This window comes from Engystomops pustulosus, chromosome 8, assembly GCF_040894005.1.
Source record: "Engystomops pustulosus chromosome 8, aEngPut4.maternal, whole genome shotgun sequence".
NCBI lineage: Eukaryota > Metazoa > Chordata > Amphibia > Anura > Leptodactylidae > Engystomops > Engystomops pustulosus.
Window position 1 is genome coordinate 105,290,805 of NC_092418.1, and position 19,032 is coordinate 105,309,836.

Below are 19,032 nucleotides of genomic sequence, written 5' to 3' on the forward strand. Positions count from 1 at the left end.
CGCTATCGGGGTCCCCCCTGAGCAGTTAGCATAACCTTTACAACTCTCTATTGCTGACCGCTGGAAATGTGCAACCCTTGTTTTGGAGAAGCTTCCGGGTCCTCCTCCCTCACACCTGGGGGGCACTATGATTTAGGCCTCTTCCACACTAGCGTTGCGTTTCACGTCAGGGTGCAATGCGTGAAAAACTGACGTTTTTGGCTGCATTTTTGTTCCATTTTTACTTGGAGTAATTAGCGTTTTTGCGTTTTTCACGCACGTGTTGTTAGCGTTTTTTCGCGTTTTCGGCGCATTTTTCATGCGCGATTCAATGGGAGACTCGAGCATTTTTCAAAGGGACCATGGTTTGGGATTAAAATGTGTTATTTAATTGAAAAATAATGTCTTCTGATAAATTGCAAACATCTGCGATCTATTCTTCACTGTTCCCCGTGTATATTATCTCCCGACAATTTAGCAGATGTGAAGAACAGTGAAGAATAGAATAAAAACAGTGACCACAGGATCATTTAAGATAAAAACACAGTGCAGAACACAGTGCAGAATAGATTACAGATGTGCGGCACATCTGCTTACTTGTCGGGAGATACGCGCGGAACGGCGCGAACAAAATAGCATGTGAAGAACAATATATATGTGTGTGAAGAACACATTGCAGATGTTTAAATACATCTGCAATGTGTTCTTCACACATATATATTGTTCTTCACATGCTATTTTGGGCGCACCGTTCCGCGCGCATCTCCCGACAAGTAAGCAGATGTGCCGAACATCTGTAATCTATTCTGCACTGTGTTCTGCACTGTGTTTTTATCTTAAATGATCCTGTGTTCACTGTGTTCACTGTGTTCAATGTTTTTATTCTATTCTTCACTGTTCTTCATTGTGTTTTTTTAATTAAATGCTCGATCGCGAGCAGGGGAAATAATGTTATTCTGGTCACCTAGCAACCCTTACGTTTAAAACGCATTGCACTTGCAATGATTGCGAGTGCAATGCGTTCTTGATGCATCTCCATAGACTTGAATGGGGCGTGAAAAACGCGCGTGACCCGCAAAAATAGAGCATGCTGCGATTTTGACGCGCGTGTAAACGAACGCAAGCACGCGCGTTAAAAACAACGCTAATGAAGAAAGACCCATTGAATACAATGGGACAGAGTGCAATGCAAGTTCTGCGCGTCAAATGCACGCGCAGAACTCGCGCGTGAAAAACGCCAGTGTAGAAGGGGCTTTAGGCTCGGTGCTCGCCATCTTGCTTTGCTGGTCAAATTGAATCCTTTGTCCCAACTCCAGTTGTACTTTGTGATTCTGGATTTTGATTCTTGGTTCTTTTTCCTGACTACTCTTCTGTTTTTGTGATTTGGTACCTCGGTTATTATCTTGTTATGACTTAGGATTTGTCGACAGTCCATCTGTGTTTTATGTTTGTTCCTCCTCGTACATGTTCACACTAGGATGTGTCTCGGCAGCAATAGGAGGGTGGGAGATTTAGGGCGCACGGTCACTTCCTGTGACTTCAAAGAGTTACATTAGAAACCTTTCAGATTAAGTGGAGATGCTGCGGTGACGCTTTCTCAAGATGAGACAATAACAATTCTGATGATGATGCATGGATGCACGGACCGTGTATGGAATACAATTCCTTGTGGTCCAATCTTATTTGGAAATCCGATGGGACTTTCCGCCAGTTATTAAAAATGGTAACATTCCTGCTTGAACAAAATCATTTGACTTCTGAGGATAAACAGAATTTTGTATAATCTAATACACGCATTTCGGGTTGTTTCATAGAAAGGAATCGGTCACAGCCGTGATCCTGGAATAATGTGAAATGAGCCCCATTAACAAATTATTAGCCAATTTTCTCGCTAACATTGGCCCAGATTTGGTGAACTGACATTTGTGAAGTGTTTGCTGCAGTTTTGTGTCAGGCTGTACTGCGTCCACCGTGACCCAAAACGGACCCTGACATAATAGCGCACACTCTGTATAAGCATGCCCAGCACATGCAGGGGGCACCAGGGACTCGCGTTACAAACTCCCCCCCCCCCCCCCCCCGATGTGGGAGAGGCGGGGACTCGCATTACACCAGCACCCAACCCCCCCGGTTTGTGGGAGAGGCGGGGACTCGCATTACACCAGCCCCCCCCCCCCCCCCCCCCGATGTGGGAGAGGCGGGGACTCGCATTACACCAGTACCCCCCCCCCCCCCCCCGATGTGGGAGAGGTGGGGACTCGCATTACACTAGCCCCCCCCCCCCGATGTGGGAGAGGCGGGGACTCGCATTACACTAGCCCCCCCCCCCCCCCCCGATGTGGGAGAGGCGAGGACTCGCATTACACCAGCCCCCCCCCCCCGATGTGGGAGAGGCGGGGACTCGCATTACACCAGCCCCCCCCCACCCCCCGGTTTGTGGGAGAGGCGGGGACTCGCATTACACCAGCCCCCCCCCCGATGTGGGAGAGGTGGGGACTCGCATTACACTAGCCCTCCCCGATGTGGGAGAGGCGGGGACTCGCATTACACCAGCCCCCCCCCCCCGATGTGGGAGAGGCGAGGACTCGCATTACACTAGCCCTCCCCGATGTGGGAGAGGCGGGGACTCGCATTACACCAGCCCCCCCCGATGTGGGAGAGGCGAGGACTCGCATTACACCAGCCCCCCCCGATGTGGGAGAGGCGGGGACTCGCATTACACCAGCCCCCCCCCCCCCCCCCCGGTTTGTGGGAGAGGCGGGGACTCGCATTACACCAGCCCTCCCCCCCCCCCCCCGATGTGGGAGAGGCGGGGACTCGCATTACACCAGTACCCCCCCCCGATGTGGGAGAGGTGGGGACTCGCATTACACTAGCCCCCCCCGATGTGGGAGAGGCGGGGACTCGCATTAAACTAGCACCCCCCCCCCCCCGATGTGGGAGGCGCCAGGACTCGCATTACACTAGCCCCCCCCCCCCCCGATGTGGGAGAGGCGGGGACTCGTGTTACACCAGACCCCCCCCCCCCCCCGATGTGGGAGAGGCGGGGACTCGCATTACATCAGCCCCCCCACCCCTCCCGATGTGGGAGAGGTGGGGACTCGCATTACACCAGCCCCCCCCGATGTGGGAGAGGCGGGGACTCGCATTACACTAGCCCCCCCCCCCCCCCGATGTGGGAGGCGCGGGGACTCGCATTACACTAGCCCCCCCCCCCCCCCCCCGATGTGGGAGAGGCGGAGACTCACGTTACACCAGCCCCCCCCAATGTGTGAGATGCGGGGACTCGCATTACACCAGCCCCCCCCCTGATGTGGGAGAGGTGGGGACTCGCATTACACCAGCCCTCCCCCCCCCCCCCGATGTGTGAGAGGCGGGGACTCGCATTACACCAGCCCCCAAGAACCAGACTTTGTACTGGGAGCAAGATGGGATGTCTCTCAATTTATAAACCACTCCAGGGTTTCCAGCGTATGGATGGGATGAGATGTCCGTGTTGGACAAGTTAATAATGGGCCCACAGACACATTTTGGTTTCTAAGGAACCCCGTATCTTACCTTTGTAGGGACAAGAAGACAGTTTAGTGTGGATGCTGGGGAGCAAGGCCGCATCTGCCCTGAAGCGACAGATGAACGAGCCATGAGGGAGCGACTGTGGTGTTTTATGGGCAAAGTGTGGAAATGTGCTGCACAGAGTTGAAGACTTCTGACAATGAATGTAACAATGAAAAAGTTGCAACAAACGGTACTGAAGTCATCGTCCTGATGGAGATGTTTGTCACCCGGAAGGTACCAGAAGTCACTGACTGATACCAGTGTGAGGCAGCGTCAGCCGCTGTGGTGTCATCATAATTGATCCTAGGGGGTCAACCTATCGGCTCACCACTGCCCCCTGGAGGAGACGGGGCTTACACTGCTGTCTCATGTATTGACTCCTCTATAGGGCAGCAGCCAGGAGCTGGACCACGCCTCCGCACATCCTCCCTCCCATTTGTCAGAGTGAGAAGATTATTTTCTTCCATATTCTTTGGTTGATTATAAAACCGGAGCAGGAAAGTGAGAATTAGACTCACCGGTAATTCGTTTTCCATCTAGTCCACCATGACGGCCCACCTGGAGGATTACCCCTTGACCTCTGCAGGGACAGGAAGAAGAGAGGTTAAATGTCCCTCCCCCTGCATCCCTCTCCAGTGTTCTACCAAATAATTACACCAAGAAAGGATGCAAAGAGGTTTATTAGTATGTTGCTCCATATACAGCAAAAAAAGGAAAATGCATAGTAACATTTGTAAGGGTGGGAAAAAATTCCAGGCCGTCATGGTGGACTAGATGGAAAACGAATTACCGGTGAGTCTAATTCTCGCTTTCCATGACGTCCCCCATGACGGCCCACCCGGAGATGTACCAGATAACAAAAAGGAATTTTTTTTTAGGGAGGGACTACTGTTTGTAGAACTTTTCTACCAAATGATAAGTCCTTGGCAGAATGTAAGTCCAGTCTGTAGTGTTTCGCAAAGGTTGTGGAACTGGACCAGGTTGCGGCTTTACAGATTTGGTCCAGGGAAGCTCCTGCTCGTTCTGCCCAGGAAGTGATAATCCAGCGGGCGATGGTGATCTTTGACGCTTTTCTCCCTCTGTTCTTGCCCTGGAACTGAAGAAACAAGTTTGAGTCTTTCCGCCAGTTATTAGTTATTTCGAGATAGTGTAGCACTATTCTTCTCACATCTTAAGTATGCCATTTAGCTTCTCCCGAAGTTTTTGGCAAAAGGAGGGGAGAATAATTTCCTGGTTACGATGAAAATCTGTTGTTACTTTGGGCAGGAAATTTGGATCAAGCATCAAGGATATTCTATCATCCGTAATTTTTAGGTAAGGTTCATTAACGGAGAGTGCTTGAATTTCTCCTAACCTTCTAGCTGTTGTTATGGCAACAAGAAAGGCGGTTTTTAAGGTGATATTTTTTACGCTTGCGTCCTCTAGAGGCTCGAAGGGGCCCTGTATAAGGCCATTCAGGACTATTGATAAGTCCCAGGGAGGGGTCCTGATAGGACATTTAGGACTTAGTCTAGTGGATGCTCTAAGAAACCGTCTTACCCATCTATGGTCAGCCAGAGAGACGTCGAAGAAGACGCTGAGGGCTGAGACTTGAACCTTTAGTGTGCTGGTCTTTAGGCCTTTGGTCAACCCAGCTTGAAGAAACTCCAATATCTGCTGTATGTTAGGAGAAGACAGATTAGGAATTTCAGGATGGCAAGAGGATACAAATCTTTTCCAGATTTTGTGGTAGATCGCTGAAGTAACTGGCTTCCTACTTGCCTGTAATGTTGCAATGACTTCTTCTGAGAGACCCTTAGCCTTCAGCATCTGTTTCTCAGGATCCAGGCTGATAGATGGAGTGATTCTGGATTGGGATGATGAACAGACCCCTGATATAGGAGATCCTTCCTTTGAGGGAGAATAACTGGTTCTTCCAGTGCCAAATTCTTCAGTGCTGGGAACCAGCTTCTGTTTGGCCAGAAGGGGACTATCAAGATAATCTTGAGGTCTTCTTGTCTTATTTTTTGCACCGTCCTTGAGATCAGAGGAAGTGGAGGGAAGGCATAGGCTAGTCTTGAGTGCCAACTGTGGCAGAAGGCATCTAGAAGGTAGTCTGGGGTATTCTTCTGCAGGGAGAAGTAATGGTCTGCTTTCTTGTTTTCTCTGGTGGCAAATAGATCTATTTGCGGTATTCCCCATTTCTGGGTTAAATGGGAGAAAACTTCCTTGTTTAGGCACCACTCGTGGGGATCCAGAGTGTATCGGCTCAGGAAATCTGCCTCTTTGTTTTCTGACCCCTTCAGATGGATTGCCGTCAGAGAAAGGACATTTTCTTCTGCCCAGAGAAAGATCTTTTTTGAAGAGATGTGGACTGTGTGCCCCCCTGGCGTTTGAGATAGGCGACTGTGGTCGTGTTGTCTGATAATATTTTGAGGTTTTGGCCCTGTACTTGATCTGAGCAGGCCTTCAGGGTTTCCCAGACCGCCTTCAATTTATTTCTGACTGGGACCATTGACCTTGGACCAGTTTTCCTGGAAGTTTTGCTCCCCAACCTGTCTTGCTTGCATCTGTCAAGATGGATGTTACTGGCCAACTGCTCCATTTTAGGCCCCTGGTGAGGTTTTCCACTGTCTTCCACCAATTAAGAGAACTTTTTACCCATAGGGGAATGTTGGTTTTTCTTTCCAGATGGTTTAGATTCTTGTCCCAGGATGAAAGAATCCAATACTGAAGATCTCTCGTATGATTTTGAGCCCAGGGAACACCGGCTATACAGGACGTGAGAAGGCCCAGGAGTTTCATAGCCTCTCTGATTGAGCACTTCTGTCTGCTTTGGAACAGTGATACCTGTAAGGTAAGATTCTTGATCTTCTCTTCTGGAAGAAGAGAGTGTTGATGTACTGAGTCCAGCAAAATTCCCAGAAATTTTTGCTTGGTGCTTGGTTGGAGATTTGATTTTTCGAAATTTATAATCCAACCTAGGTTTTTTAGGATTGCTATTGTCGTGTCTCTCTGGGATAACAGAATTTCTTCTGAGCTGGAGACTAGAAGGAGATCGTCTAAGTAAGGGATCAGTAGTATGTTTGTCTTAGGACCGCTACCACCTCTGCCATAATTTTTGTAAACAGTCTGGGAGCTGAGGAGATCCCGAATGGTAGAGCTCTGAATTGGAAGTGTCTTACCTGGTTTTCTGGGGACCGGATGGCAAATCGTAGGAATTTTTGAGAGATGGGATGGATTGGGACGTGGTAATACGCGTCTTTTAAGTCTATAGTGCATAGAGCTGCCCCTTTGGGGATTAATGGTGTTGTGGATTTTAGGGACTCCATCTTGAATCTCCTGTATTTGATATGGGTATTTAGATTCTTTAAGTTTATGATCATCCTGTAGGCTCCGTTCGGTTTCTGAACTAAGAAGAGGGGAGAGTAGAACCCTTTCCTTTGATGGTGGGGAGGTACAGGAGAGATTACATTTTTGAGTAGTAGAGATTGAACCTCTTCCCACATGAGCAGAAGCATTTGCTGAGAGGATGTTTTTGTTGTCACAAATGTTTGAGGGGGCGGGGTATTCAACTCGTTCTTGTAGACGTCGCGTATGACTTGTAGAATCCAGGCATTCTTTATACTTTGCTCCCACTGAGAGGGAAAAAGAGCTAGTCTTCCCCCCACCCTGGCGTCATTGTTTTCGGGCAGGGTTGGGTACTCTGGAAGGAATTGTAACCTCTGCCTCTACCCCCTTTTGTGTAGCTCCATCTGCCTTGTTTACCTTTTCCACGATAGGATGGAATTTTGTCACGGGAATCGCGAAATGAATGCCTTATCTGTCTAGGTTCTGGAAAGCCTTTTTTCCTATCTGCAGCTTTCTCCAAGATCGTGTCCAGTTCTGGACCAAATAGGAACTCACCGGTAAAAGGTATGCCACATAAGTTGGATTTAGATCGGAAGTCTCCTGACCACTGCTTTGAGCCAGAGGGCTCTGCGGGCGACATTTGCCTTCAGATTTAGCATTGCCGATTCCCAGGTTTTCTTTAAGACATTGTCAGATTTGCGATCCATGGGGTCTTTAAGTTGGGTCGCATCCTCAAAGGGGAGGTCGGTCTTTTTTACCATCTTTGTAACCTGGATGTCCACTTTTGGAATTGAATTCCAGTTTTTTGATTTCTCCTCGTCGAACACGAGCCTATTCCTGAAATCCCTGGCTACTGATAGCCGTTTTTCTGGATCTTTCCACTCTTCCCGGATAAGGTCCTCCAGCACATTGACTGGAAATACCCTCTTCTTTTTTGCTCTTAAGCAACCGAAGAGTTCGTCCTGTACGGACTTTATCTCCACAGGATCTTCAATGTTTAGCGTTTCTCGGACCGCCCTTAGTAAGGTGTCCAGGTTATCCATAGGAAAAAGGAATCTAGTGTCATTTTTTTGTTCCTGGCTGTCTAGCTGTTCTTCCTCACCGCCTTGGTAGGAACAGGAAGCCCTGTCAGGGTCTGAATCCATCTCCTCCGGATTAGGTTCAGAAGGTTTGAACCTTTTAGGAGGAATTCCTTCGGAAAAGAGGGATGCAACTGTGCTCTTTACTTCAGATTTAAACATGGATCTCATCTCGTCCATGAAGGACGCTTTTTCCTCCCGCATTATGCTGTCAAGGCAGTCTCTGCATAGCGTTTTTTTGTAGGATTCTGGAAGTTTGTTAAAACACATGTTGCATCTACGAGATGGAAGGGTCTTAGTCTTTGACTTGTCTTCCTTCTTTTCCTCTTTCTTCTCTTTATCTTTTCTCTCCTGGATGTGAGAAGAAAAAAACACGAGGAAGCATAGGGGATGTATATATATATATACAGGGCCCCCCTCCGACGTTCCACCCTCAAAACCCCCTTAATTACAGATATCTGAGGAAGGGGGACTGGGTCCATACTGCCTGTGGACAAGGGAGGAGGTAGAGGTGTGAGTGGAGCGGTGATAAGGATAAGCAATCTGCCACCATGCGTTTCACTAACCTGCGCCTGTGACACACTTAGGTCTGCAAAACCACCTGCGGTCGTCTCAGAAGCAAGAGAAGTCTCTAGCAGACTCTCTGCTTTTTAAACTCACCGCTCCACGCTCCTGACTCCCGAACGCCAATGACGTGAAGGTTCGCGTCACTTCCGGTGCGACGCCCGGACCGGAAGTCGTCATCTGGCCTAGTGGAACGCAAAACCGGAAGTCGTCATCGGGACCAGTGGAACGCAAAACCGGAAGTCGTCATCGGGACCAGTGGAACGCAAAACCGGAAGTCGTCATCGGGACCAGTGGAACGCATAACCGGAAGTCGTCATCAGGGTTGGTGGAACGCGGCTGCGTTTCACCATCGGGAGCCGGAACATGTGGTGCTGCCGTAGATCGTCGCAGGACCGCAGGGATTGCACCAAATACCTCTCCACGATGTCAGCCAGGAAGGAGATCGATCAAGGCCAGGAGAGGAGAGGATCTTAGTACCAGGTACCGCGCCTCTTTAAGGCGTCCCCCTCCACTCCCACCCCCCTAAGGAGATGAGAAAAAGAGGGACCCTCTCTTCCCCCTGCCTGTGCAGGGACAGGAAGAACACTGGAGAGGGATGCAAGGGGAGGGACATTTAACCTCTCTTCTTCCTGTCCCTGCATAGGTCAAGGGGTAATCCTCCAGGTGGGCCGTCATGGGGGACGTCATGGAAAAAGACATTTCACACTAATTTGTATAAACACGGTCCCTTTAATAGATATACATCACATGACATGGAAGAAACACCCCTATTACCCCACTTCTGTGTCACATGACTCTTAGCTCCACCTCACGCAGGATGGGCAAGTCCGGAGAACAAGTGAGATGAGCTGGACCCTGACCCGACAATCCCCCCGTCCCCTCCAAGTAAGAGGTGACAGAGGCAGGGCACTGACCTAGCTACCCCCCCGCGAGAGGTGACGGGTGGCAGGACAGTGACCCAGGCTCCCCCCCTCACCAGGCGAGAGGTGGCAGGTCCCTGACCCAGGACAACACCCCCTTCAGACCAGAGAGTTGACAAGTGGCAGGTCCCTGACCCAGCACCGCCCCAGGGAAGAGGTGACGGATGGCAGGACCTGCAGCGCAGAAATTTTCGTGATGAACCCAATTATCGTGAGAACTGCCTCCCGTCGCTGCGGCCCGCCCTATTGACATGTTTGAAGATCTTGGCTTTGTGCTGAGCCTTAGGGTTCTGATATCCATATCCACCACCGCTCCCTGCACGCTTTTGGAATTTTTTCCCACCGCCGTGGTTCACATCTGAGGATAAAGGGTTAAGGAAGAAAAGTGTGCCACAACAAAATAATCGGACTTATGTACATCATTATCCAAAGCCCCACCCATGTGACAACGCTGAGGGAGGAGCTACATGTACATCACTATCCAAAGCCCCGCCCCATAACACTATATGGGAGGAGCCCATGTACATGATAGTATGAAGCTCCTCCCCTCTTGACAGTGAGCAGCAACTGGTGAAGGATACTGATGTCAACAAATGGAGGAATCGTGAAGCCAAACGACAGGCAGACCTTCTGCAAATTCAAGGTGTTGACATCAAAGATCTGCTTGTGGGAGTGCGAGTCATATGCCCGGATGTACGCCTTGTACGCCTCCTGCGCCGACTTGTGCAGGTAATAATTCTTCTCTATCAACTTCTCCAACTGGAAAGAAACGACAGTGTGACACATGCAAGAACCCACCAGTTGTCCCCCCACTGCCCACAGGGTGCAGCCGCAGAGGAGAAGGCGTCACCCATAGAGGAGCGGCCACTTAGGAGAGGCCCCAACCCACCACCCGCCGGGGAGCACACGTCACCCATAAAGAAAGCACCGCCTGCCAAGGAGCACACGTCACCCATAGAGAAGAAAGCACCATCCGCCGATGAGCACACGTCACCCATAAAGAAGAAAGCCGCACCCGCCGATGAGCACGCGTCACCCATAGAGAAGAAAGCGCCATCCGCCGAGGAGCACACATCCCCCATAAAGAAGAAAGCACCACCCGCCAAAGAGCACACATCCCCCATAAAGAAGAAAGCCGCACCTGCCGAGTAGCACACGTCACCCATAGAGAAGAAAGCGGCACCTGCCGAGGAGCACACGTCACCCATAGAGAAGAAAGCCGCACCTGCCGAGGAGCACACGTCACCCATAGAGAAGAAAGCGGCACCTGCCGAGGAGCACACGTCACCCATAGAGGAGCAGCAGCGGAGCCCTAACCCACCTCCCCCGCCCAGGAGAACACACCACCCACAGAAGAGCGGCCACCGAGGACAAGTCATAAACCGCCGAGAAGAATGCAACCCCCGCCGAGGAGAAAGCGTTACCGATAGAGGAGCGACCACTGAAGAAAAGCCCTAACCCACCGCGGAGAACACATCACCCATAGAGAAGAACGGGCCGCCCGCCGAGGAGAAAGCGTCACCCATGAAGGAGTATTAGCCATCACTTGACACCCACAGAAAAGCCGCCACCCCGAAAGGAGCAGCAGTCACCACCCATCAACCATAGAGGAGAGGTTGTTACCTGAGACTGGATGTCTGAGATCTTGCTCCAGGAAAACTCAAATTCACTGAGTGGCACCTAAAACAGAAAGACACACAATGGGGATGAGCGCGAGGGACGTCTGCGGGGGCGCAGCTGCCATGTTCCCAGAGGCCCCACACTCACCTTGGCTTGTTTTAGGTATCGCAGGAATCCCAGCTCCTCCGGCCGCAGGATGAGTAAGGCGTGACCCCGGCCATCAATCCCCCGCGCTGTGCGGCCCACTCTGTGGATGTATTCCTGTAACGGACCAGCAGTCATCACTCCTCATAGTCATCCCCTCATGACCACACACAATGCAGGGGGCACTTACCTTGGGGTCATCGGGGGGATCGTACTGCACAATCCAGTCCACCTCTGGGATATCCAGCCCTCGGGCCGCCACATCCGTGCACAGGAGGATCCCCGAGTCTGCGTTACAGAACTGGAAGAAGGTGGTCGTGCGCTTTGTCTGCTTCTGCTTCCCCTGTACCAGAAACGGGAGGTGAATGGACGCTCAAAGAAAAAGTGTGGGGGAAACACAGGGGGGGGGGCGCAGGGTACGCACATGAATGGCCATGACGGGCAGGTCGATGTAGTTAAGCAGCTCGTAGTGGAACTTCACCGACATGCAGGACGAGAAGAAAACCATCATCTTCTTCTTACGATTCTTCTTCAGGAAGGTGAAGAGTAACAGAAAGCGCTTCTCCGAGGGACAGACCACATACCCCTAAAAGAGACGATACTGAGGCTCCACCCCTAAGAGAAGCCACCCCAATTCCAACCACAGGGGATCCTCCCTCCACAGCAAGGCCTGGGAGAATCCCTCCCCCCCCCCCACTGCAACACCCCCAGGAGAATCCCTTCCCCCCCCCCACTTCAACACCCCCAGGAGAATCCCCCCCCCCACTTCAACACCCCCAGGAGAATCCCCCCCCCCACTTCAACACCCCCAGGGGAAACCCTTCCCCCCCCCCACACTGCAACACCCCCAGGGGAAACCCTTCCCCCCCCCCCCCCACTGCAACACCCCCAGGGGAAACCCTTCCCCCCCCCCCCACACTGCAACACCCCCAGGAGAATCCCTTCCCCCTCCCACACACACTGCAACCCCCGGGGGAATCCTGGCCTTACCTGCTCCAGACCCTCCACAGTGGCCGTATCCTTGTTGTCATCCACACCCACATAGAGCGGCTCCTTCTTCAGGGAGACGCGGGCCAGGTCCTCCACCTTGCGGGTCTGGGTGGCAGAGAACAGCATGGTCTGGCGGCGTTCTGCAGAGAGGAGACATGATGGATGCTCTACATTCTGCCATAGACTAATCTCCCCCAGCACCGGCGCCCCCAGCAGGTCACTCACTTGGTAACAGGTTAATGATCTGCTTCATTTCCTGTTCAAATCCGACTTCCAGGATGCGGTCAGCCTCGTCAATGACCAGACACTGCAGGTTCTTGTACATGAATCCAGGCGTGTTCTGCAGGAGGAAACAGATATCAACATGGCGGCACAGTGTCTCCCCTCCAATGTCAGGTCACACGGCTAGGATCCCCCCCCCCCCCCCGGGGGGTCACCTGGACAGAGGCTCACCTGCATGTGGTCCAGCAGCCTCCCGGGCGTGGCTACCACTATGTTGATCCCATTGGCCAGCTTCTGCGCTTCTGCTGAGCGGTTGCTGCCGCCCATGATCAGTCCATAGGTGTGAACGTGATGCGCCATTAACTCCTTCACAACCCCATACGTCTGCATTGCCAACTCCCGGGTGGGGGACAAGATGAGGACCCCAGTACCTACAGCCACAAAACAACTAGTTATTGTCATGAGCGACATCCAGGGCGCTCGCTGCCCACCCAAAACACCACCCAACTCACCATTTCGGGGCATGAACTTCAGCTTGTAGACCAGTTCTATGGCCGGGATCAGGAAGGCGAGAGTCTTACCGCTACCGGTGCGAGCGGCCGCCAGGACGTCCCTGCAACATCAGCGGTAACTGTATGATGTGTACACAAGGTATATAGCCGCCCTGCCACATATACTCACACCACGTCACGTACACCCCGCCATATATACTAGCACTCCGCCTCGTACACCACCGCCACGTACACCCCCGCCACATATACTAGCACTCCGCCTCGTACACCACCGCCACATATACTAGCACTCCGCCTCGTACACCACGTCACGTACACCCCCGCCATATATACTAGCACTCCGCCTCGTACACCACCGCCACGTTCACCCCCTGCCACATATACTCACACCCTGTCATGTATACTTACACCATGACATGTACACCCCCTCCCCCACTGCAGCAAGGACGTGTACACTAGGTATATACTGACCCCCCACCCCACCCCCCCGGCAACATGCACACACCATGTATATATAATGGGCATGGAAAGTATTCAGCCCTTGTATCGTGACTGATATGTAACTCACATGCTGTGCATTTCCTTCTGATCCTCCTTGAGATGGTTCTACTCCTTAATCAAAAGTCCTCACACCTGTCTATATAAGACCTCATAGCTCACAGTCCATGTTAGAGCACATGAGAATCATGAGATCTAAGGAACTGCCCAAGGAGCTCAGAGACAGGATTGTGGCAAGGCACAGATGTGGCCAAGGTTACAAAAGATTTTCGGCAGAGCTCAAGTTTCCTAAGAGCACAGTGGCCTCCATAATGATTAAATGGAAGACGTTTGGGACGACCACAACTCTTCCGCAGCCTATCCAGCCACACTAAGCAATGATGTGAGAAGAAAAGACCCTGTGATCCCTGTGGCTGAGCTCCAGAGATGCAGGAGGGAGATGGGAGCCTCCTATCACTGCAGCCTCCAGCAGTCGGGGCTTTATGGCAGAGTCTGGAAGCTTCTCCTCAGTATAAGACATATGAAAGCCGCATACAGTGTGCAAAACACAAGAAGGATCCGGACTATGGGGAATAAGATTCTCTGCTCTGATGAGATGGAGATTGGACTTTCTGGTGTAAATTCTAAGCGGTGGAGAAAACATGGCACCGCTCATCACCTGCCAAATACAATCCCAGCAGTGACACATGGGGGTGGGGGCAGCATCAGGCTATGGGCGGGACACGACCACTGGGTGTAATGGAGGGAAAGATGAATGCGGCCAAGTACAGAGATATCCTGGATCAGAACCTCTTCCAGAGGCTCCGGACCTCAGACTGGGCCGAACCTTCTGACAATGGGGGACATGTATAACTCCTATTACTTTTTTTTTTTTTTGTGAGACTTTTTAGGCACAGAATCGAGCAGCGCTCCCATGGTAGCTGCCTCCAGGGTATAATGAAGTGATCGGATTTATCTATGTAGCCCAGATGTTTGTTCAGTGAAACTTTTTGGGTTACAAAAATGTCCCATTCTTACACCTAAGAAGTCCCAAAACAGAGCGCGCCAGACCCAAACTTACTTTTAGGAGCTACAATTTGGGACAAAAAAGTCTCATACCACAAAAGGTCACAAAAGTGACACTAAACAGGCAACTCATCACAAAGGGGAAAGTCTTAAGATAGGACCTACTTAAATAGGTCAACTTTAGGAAACTTGAAACAGTGGCAGCCAAATACCAATACAGTACAGGGCACACTACTGGGCAAAAAATAACTTTATTGATCTTACGAATTGCCTGCAATGAAACAAAGTGTGAACATTGTAAAAGGGGTCTGAATAATTTCCAGCCCCCCAGTATATATGTGCACCCAGCCCCACTCCCCAGAGGACACATGTGCACCCAGCCCCACTCCCCAGAGGACACATGTGCACCCAGCCCCACTCCCCAGAGGACACATGTGCACCCAGCCCCACTCCCCAGAGGACACATGTGCACCCAGCCCCACTCCCCAGAGGACACATGTGCACCCAGCCCCACTCCCCAGAGGACACATGTGCACCCAGCCCCACTCCCCAGAGGACACATGTGCACCCAGCCCCACTCCCCAGAGGACACATGTGCACCCAGCCCCACTCCCCAGAGGACACATGTGCACCCAGCCCCACTCCCCAGAGGACACATGTGCACCCAGCCCCACTCCCCAGAGGACACATGTGCACCCAGCCCCACTCCCCAGAGGACACATGTGCACCCAGCCCCACTCCCCAGAGGACACATGTGCACCCAAGCCCACTCCCCAGAGGACACATGTGCACCCAGCCCCACTCCCCAGAGGACACATGTGCATCCAGCCCCACTCCCCAGAGGACACATGTGCATCCAGCCCCACTCCCCAGAGGACACATGTGCACCCAGCCCCACTCCCCAGAGGACACATGTGCACCCAGCCCCACTCCCCAGAGGACACATGTGCACCCAAGCCCACTCCCCAGAGGACACATGTGCACCCAGCCCCACTCCCCAGAGGACACATGTGCATCCAGCCCCACTCCCCAGAGGACACATGTGCACCCAGCCCCACTCCCCAGAGGACACATGTGCACCCAGCCCCACTCCCCAGAGGACACATGTGCACCCAAGCCCACTCCCCAGAGGACACATGTGCACCCAGCCCCACTCCCCAGAGGACACATGTGCACCCAGCCCCACTCCCCAGAGGACACATGTGCATCCAGCCCCACTCCCCAGAGGACACATGTGCACCCAGCCCCACTCCCCAGAGGACACATGTGCACCCAGCCCCACTCCCCAGAGGACACATGTGCATCCAGCACACTCCCCAGAGGACACATGTGCACCCAGCACACTCCCCAGAGGACACATGTGCACCCAGCCCCACTCCCCAGAGGACACATGTGCATCCAGCACACTCCCCAGAGGACACATGTGCATCCAGCACACTCCCCAGAGGACACATGTGCATCCAGCACACTCCCCAGAGGACACATGTGCATCCAGCACACTCCCCAGAGTAAACATGTGCATCCAGCACACTCCCCAGAGTAAACATGTGCATCCAGCACACTCCCCAGAGTATATATACGTATCCAGCACACTCCCCAGAGTGTATATACGTATCCAGCACACTCCCCAGAGTATATATACGTATCCAGCACACTCCCCAGAGTATATATACGTATCCAGCACACTCCCCAGAGTGTATATATATACGTGTCCAGCACACTCCCCAGAGTGTATATATATATACGTGTCCAGCACACTCCCCAGAGTGTATATATATATACGTGTCCAGCACACTCCCCAGAGTGTATATATATATACGTGTCCAGCACACTCCCCAGAGTGTATATATATACGTGTCCAGCACACTCCCCAGAGTATATATATACGTGTCCAGCACACTCCCCAGAGTATATATACGTGTCCAGCACACTGCCCCCTGTATATACATATCCAACACACTGCCCCCCCCCCCCCCCCAGTATATCTGAAACCAGAACACTCTCCCCAGTATATCTGTATCCAGCACATTCCCCTCCCCCCCAGTATATACCACTCCTTGCCGCTTCCATCATGCCTGTGCAGGGGGCGCTGTACATACCCAGACACCAGGATGAAGTCCTGAGGCTGATCCACTTTCTGTTGCAGTTGTGATTCACATACACAGAATCAGGTGCTCTCCCCATGTACCCCACATACTACACATATACAGACCCCCATACTGTATGTTCTACCCCTCACCTGCCCTCTAGGAGAGGTCGGATGGTTTTATGCTGGATTTCCGTCATGTGAGTGAACCCCATCTCTGTGATGGCCTTCAGTGTGTTCTCATTCACCAGGTCGGCCAGGGAGGAGAAGGCCGTGTCCTCAAACGCCCCTAAGTATAGAGCAAAGGTCATTAACCCCGAGGCCAGACAACCCCAGCACCACAGGAGGTAATAGCTGGGGCACTTACCTGTCAGTCCCATGGGTAGTCCTGGCCTCTCCTCCTCCTCACCATCTCCTGCCTCCGGCTTCTCCTCTTCCTCACCATCTCCTGCCTCCGGCTCCTCCTCTTCCTCACCATCTCCTGCCTCCGGCTCCTCCTCTTCCTCACCATCTCCTGCCTCCGGCTCCTCCTCATCATTCTTAGGTCGCTTTACATCTACAGTGAAGAAGCAACATCACATGATTGATATCTCGCAGTCACATGCGTAGTCATTACAGTTTATAACAAGTCGTGTTCCAGGATAATTATATTACAGATTAGGGCAGAGGAATCTACCATTATATCTACATCTCATGGTAGATTCCCGCTCCTCCTTACCAGACTCCTCGCTCTCCGGCTGCTTCTTTCTCTTCTTCTTCTTACCGGGGGTCTCTCCCACTGCGGCACCTGCAAAAAAAGAGACAGTTAGGGATCAGATGCACTCTGTGACCTGCCCCCGAGATGCCGCCTCCCGGCACTCTCACGCTGCTCCCGAGATGCCTCCTCCCGGCACTCTCACGCTGCTCCCGAGATGCCTCATCCCGGCACTCTCACGCTGCTCCCGAGATGCCTCATCCCGGCACTCTCACGCTGCTCCCGAGATGCCTCATCCCGGCACTCTCACGCTGCTCCCGAGATGCCTCATCCCGGCACTCTCACGCTGCTCCCGAGATGCCTCATCCCGGCACTCTCACGCTGCTCCCGAGATGCCTCATCCCGGCACTCTCACGCTGCTCCCGAGATGCCTCATCCCGGCACTCTCACGCTGCCCCCGAGGTGCCTCCTCCCGGCACTCTCACACTGCCCCCGAGGTGCCTCCTCCCGGCACTCTCACACTGCCCCCGAGGTGCCTCCTCCCGGCACTCTCACACTGCCCCCGAGGTGCCTCCTCCCGGCACTCTCACACTGCCCCCGAGGTGCCTCCTCCCGGCACTCTCACACTGCCCCCGAGGTGCCTCCTCCCGGCACTCTCACACTGCCCCCGAGGTACCTCCTCCCGGCACTCTCACACTGCCCCCGAGGTACCTCCTCCCGGCACTCTCACACTGCCCCCGAGGTACCTCCTCCCGGCACTCTCACACTGCCCCCGAGGTACCTCCTCCCGGCACTCTCACACTGCCCCCGAGGTACCTCCTCCCGGCACTCTCACACTGCCCCCGAGGTACCTCCTCCCGGCACTCTCACACTGCCCCCGAGATGTCTCATCCCGGCACTCTCACACTGCCCCCGAGATGTCTCATCCCGGCACTCTCACACTGCCCCCGAGGTGTCTCATCCCGGCACTCTCACACTGCCCCCGAGGTGTCTCATCCCGGCACTCTCACACTGCCCCCGAGGTGTCTCATCCCGGCACTCTCACACTGCCCCCGAGATGTCTCATCCCGGCACTCTCACACTGCCCCCGAGATGTCTCATCCCGGCACTCTCACACTGCCCCCGAGATGTCTCATCCCGGCACTCTCACACTGCCCCCGAGATGTCTCATCCCGGCACTCTCACACTGCCCCCGAGATGTCTCATCCCGGCACTCTCACACTGCCCCCGAGATGTCTCATCCCGGCACTCTCACACTACTCCCGAGATGCCTCCTCCGGCACACTCTCACACTACTCCCGAGATGCCTCCTCCGGCACACTCTCACACTACTCCCGAGATGCCTCCTCCCGGCACACTCTCACACTGCGCCCGAGATGCCTCCTCCCGGCACACTCACACTATTCCCGAGGTGCCTCCTCCCGGCACTCTCACACTGCGCCCGAGGTGCCTCCTCCCGGCACTCTCACACTGCTCCCGAGGTGCCTCCTCCCGGCACACTCTCACACTGCTCCCGAGGTGCCTCCTCCCGGCACACTCTCACACTGCTCCCGAGATGCCTCCTCCCGGCACACTCTCACACTGCGCCCGAGATGCCTCCTCCCGGCACACTCTCACACTGCGCCCGAGATGCCTCCTCCCGGCACACTCTCACACTGCGCCCGAGATGCCTCCTCCCGGCACACTCTCACACTGCGCCCGAGATGCCTCCTCCCGGCACTCTCACACTGCGCCCGAGATGCCTCCTCCCGGCACACTCACACTGCGCCCGAGATGCCTCCTCCCGGCACACTCACACTGCTCCCGAGATGCCTCCTCCCGGCACACTCAC

The 19,032-nt window shown here is 53.3% G+C and overlaps 1 protein-coding gene across 1 annotated transcript in view; it reads right to left on the reverse strand.

Annotated features, from left to right (window-relative positions):
* Positions 1–9,219: 9,219 nt before the first annotated feature.
* Positions 9,220–19,032, reverse strand: part of LOC140075820 (ATP-dependent RNA helicase DDX18-like) — a 15,042-nt gene continuing 5,229 nt past the window's right edge. Inside the window, exons 4-16 of the mRNA XM_072122168.1 lie at positions 17,226–17,294; positions 16,875–17,063; positions 16,661–16,796; positions 12,919–13,019; positions 12,638–12,837; positions 12,410–12,524; positions 12,185–12,324; positions 11,619–11,780; positions 11,385–11,537; positions 11,198–11,311; positions 11,054–11,110; positions 10,012–10,189; positions 9,220–9,788 (exon numbers count right to left, since the gene is read on the reverse strand). Coding sequence (XP_071978269.1) covers positions 9,637–9,788; positions 10,012–10,189; positions 11,054–11,110; positions 11,198–11,311; positions 11,385–11,537; positions 11,619–11,780; positions 12,185–12,324; positions 12,410–12,524; positions 12,638–12,837; positions 12,919–13,019; positions 16,661–16,796; positions 16,875–17,063; positions 17,226–17,294 — 1,766 coding nt within the window. The 3' untranslated portion in view covers positions 9,220–9,636. The remainder of the gene's footprint in view (positions 9,789–10,011; positions 10,190–11,053; positions 11,111–11,197; positions 11,312–11,384; positions 11,538–11,618; positions 11,781–12,184; positions 12,325–12,409; positions 12,525–12,637; positions 12,838–12,918; positions 13,020–16,660; positions 16,797–16,874; positions 17,064–17,225; positions 17,295–19,032) is intronic.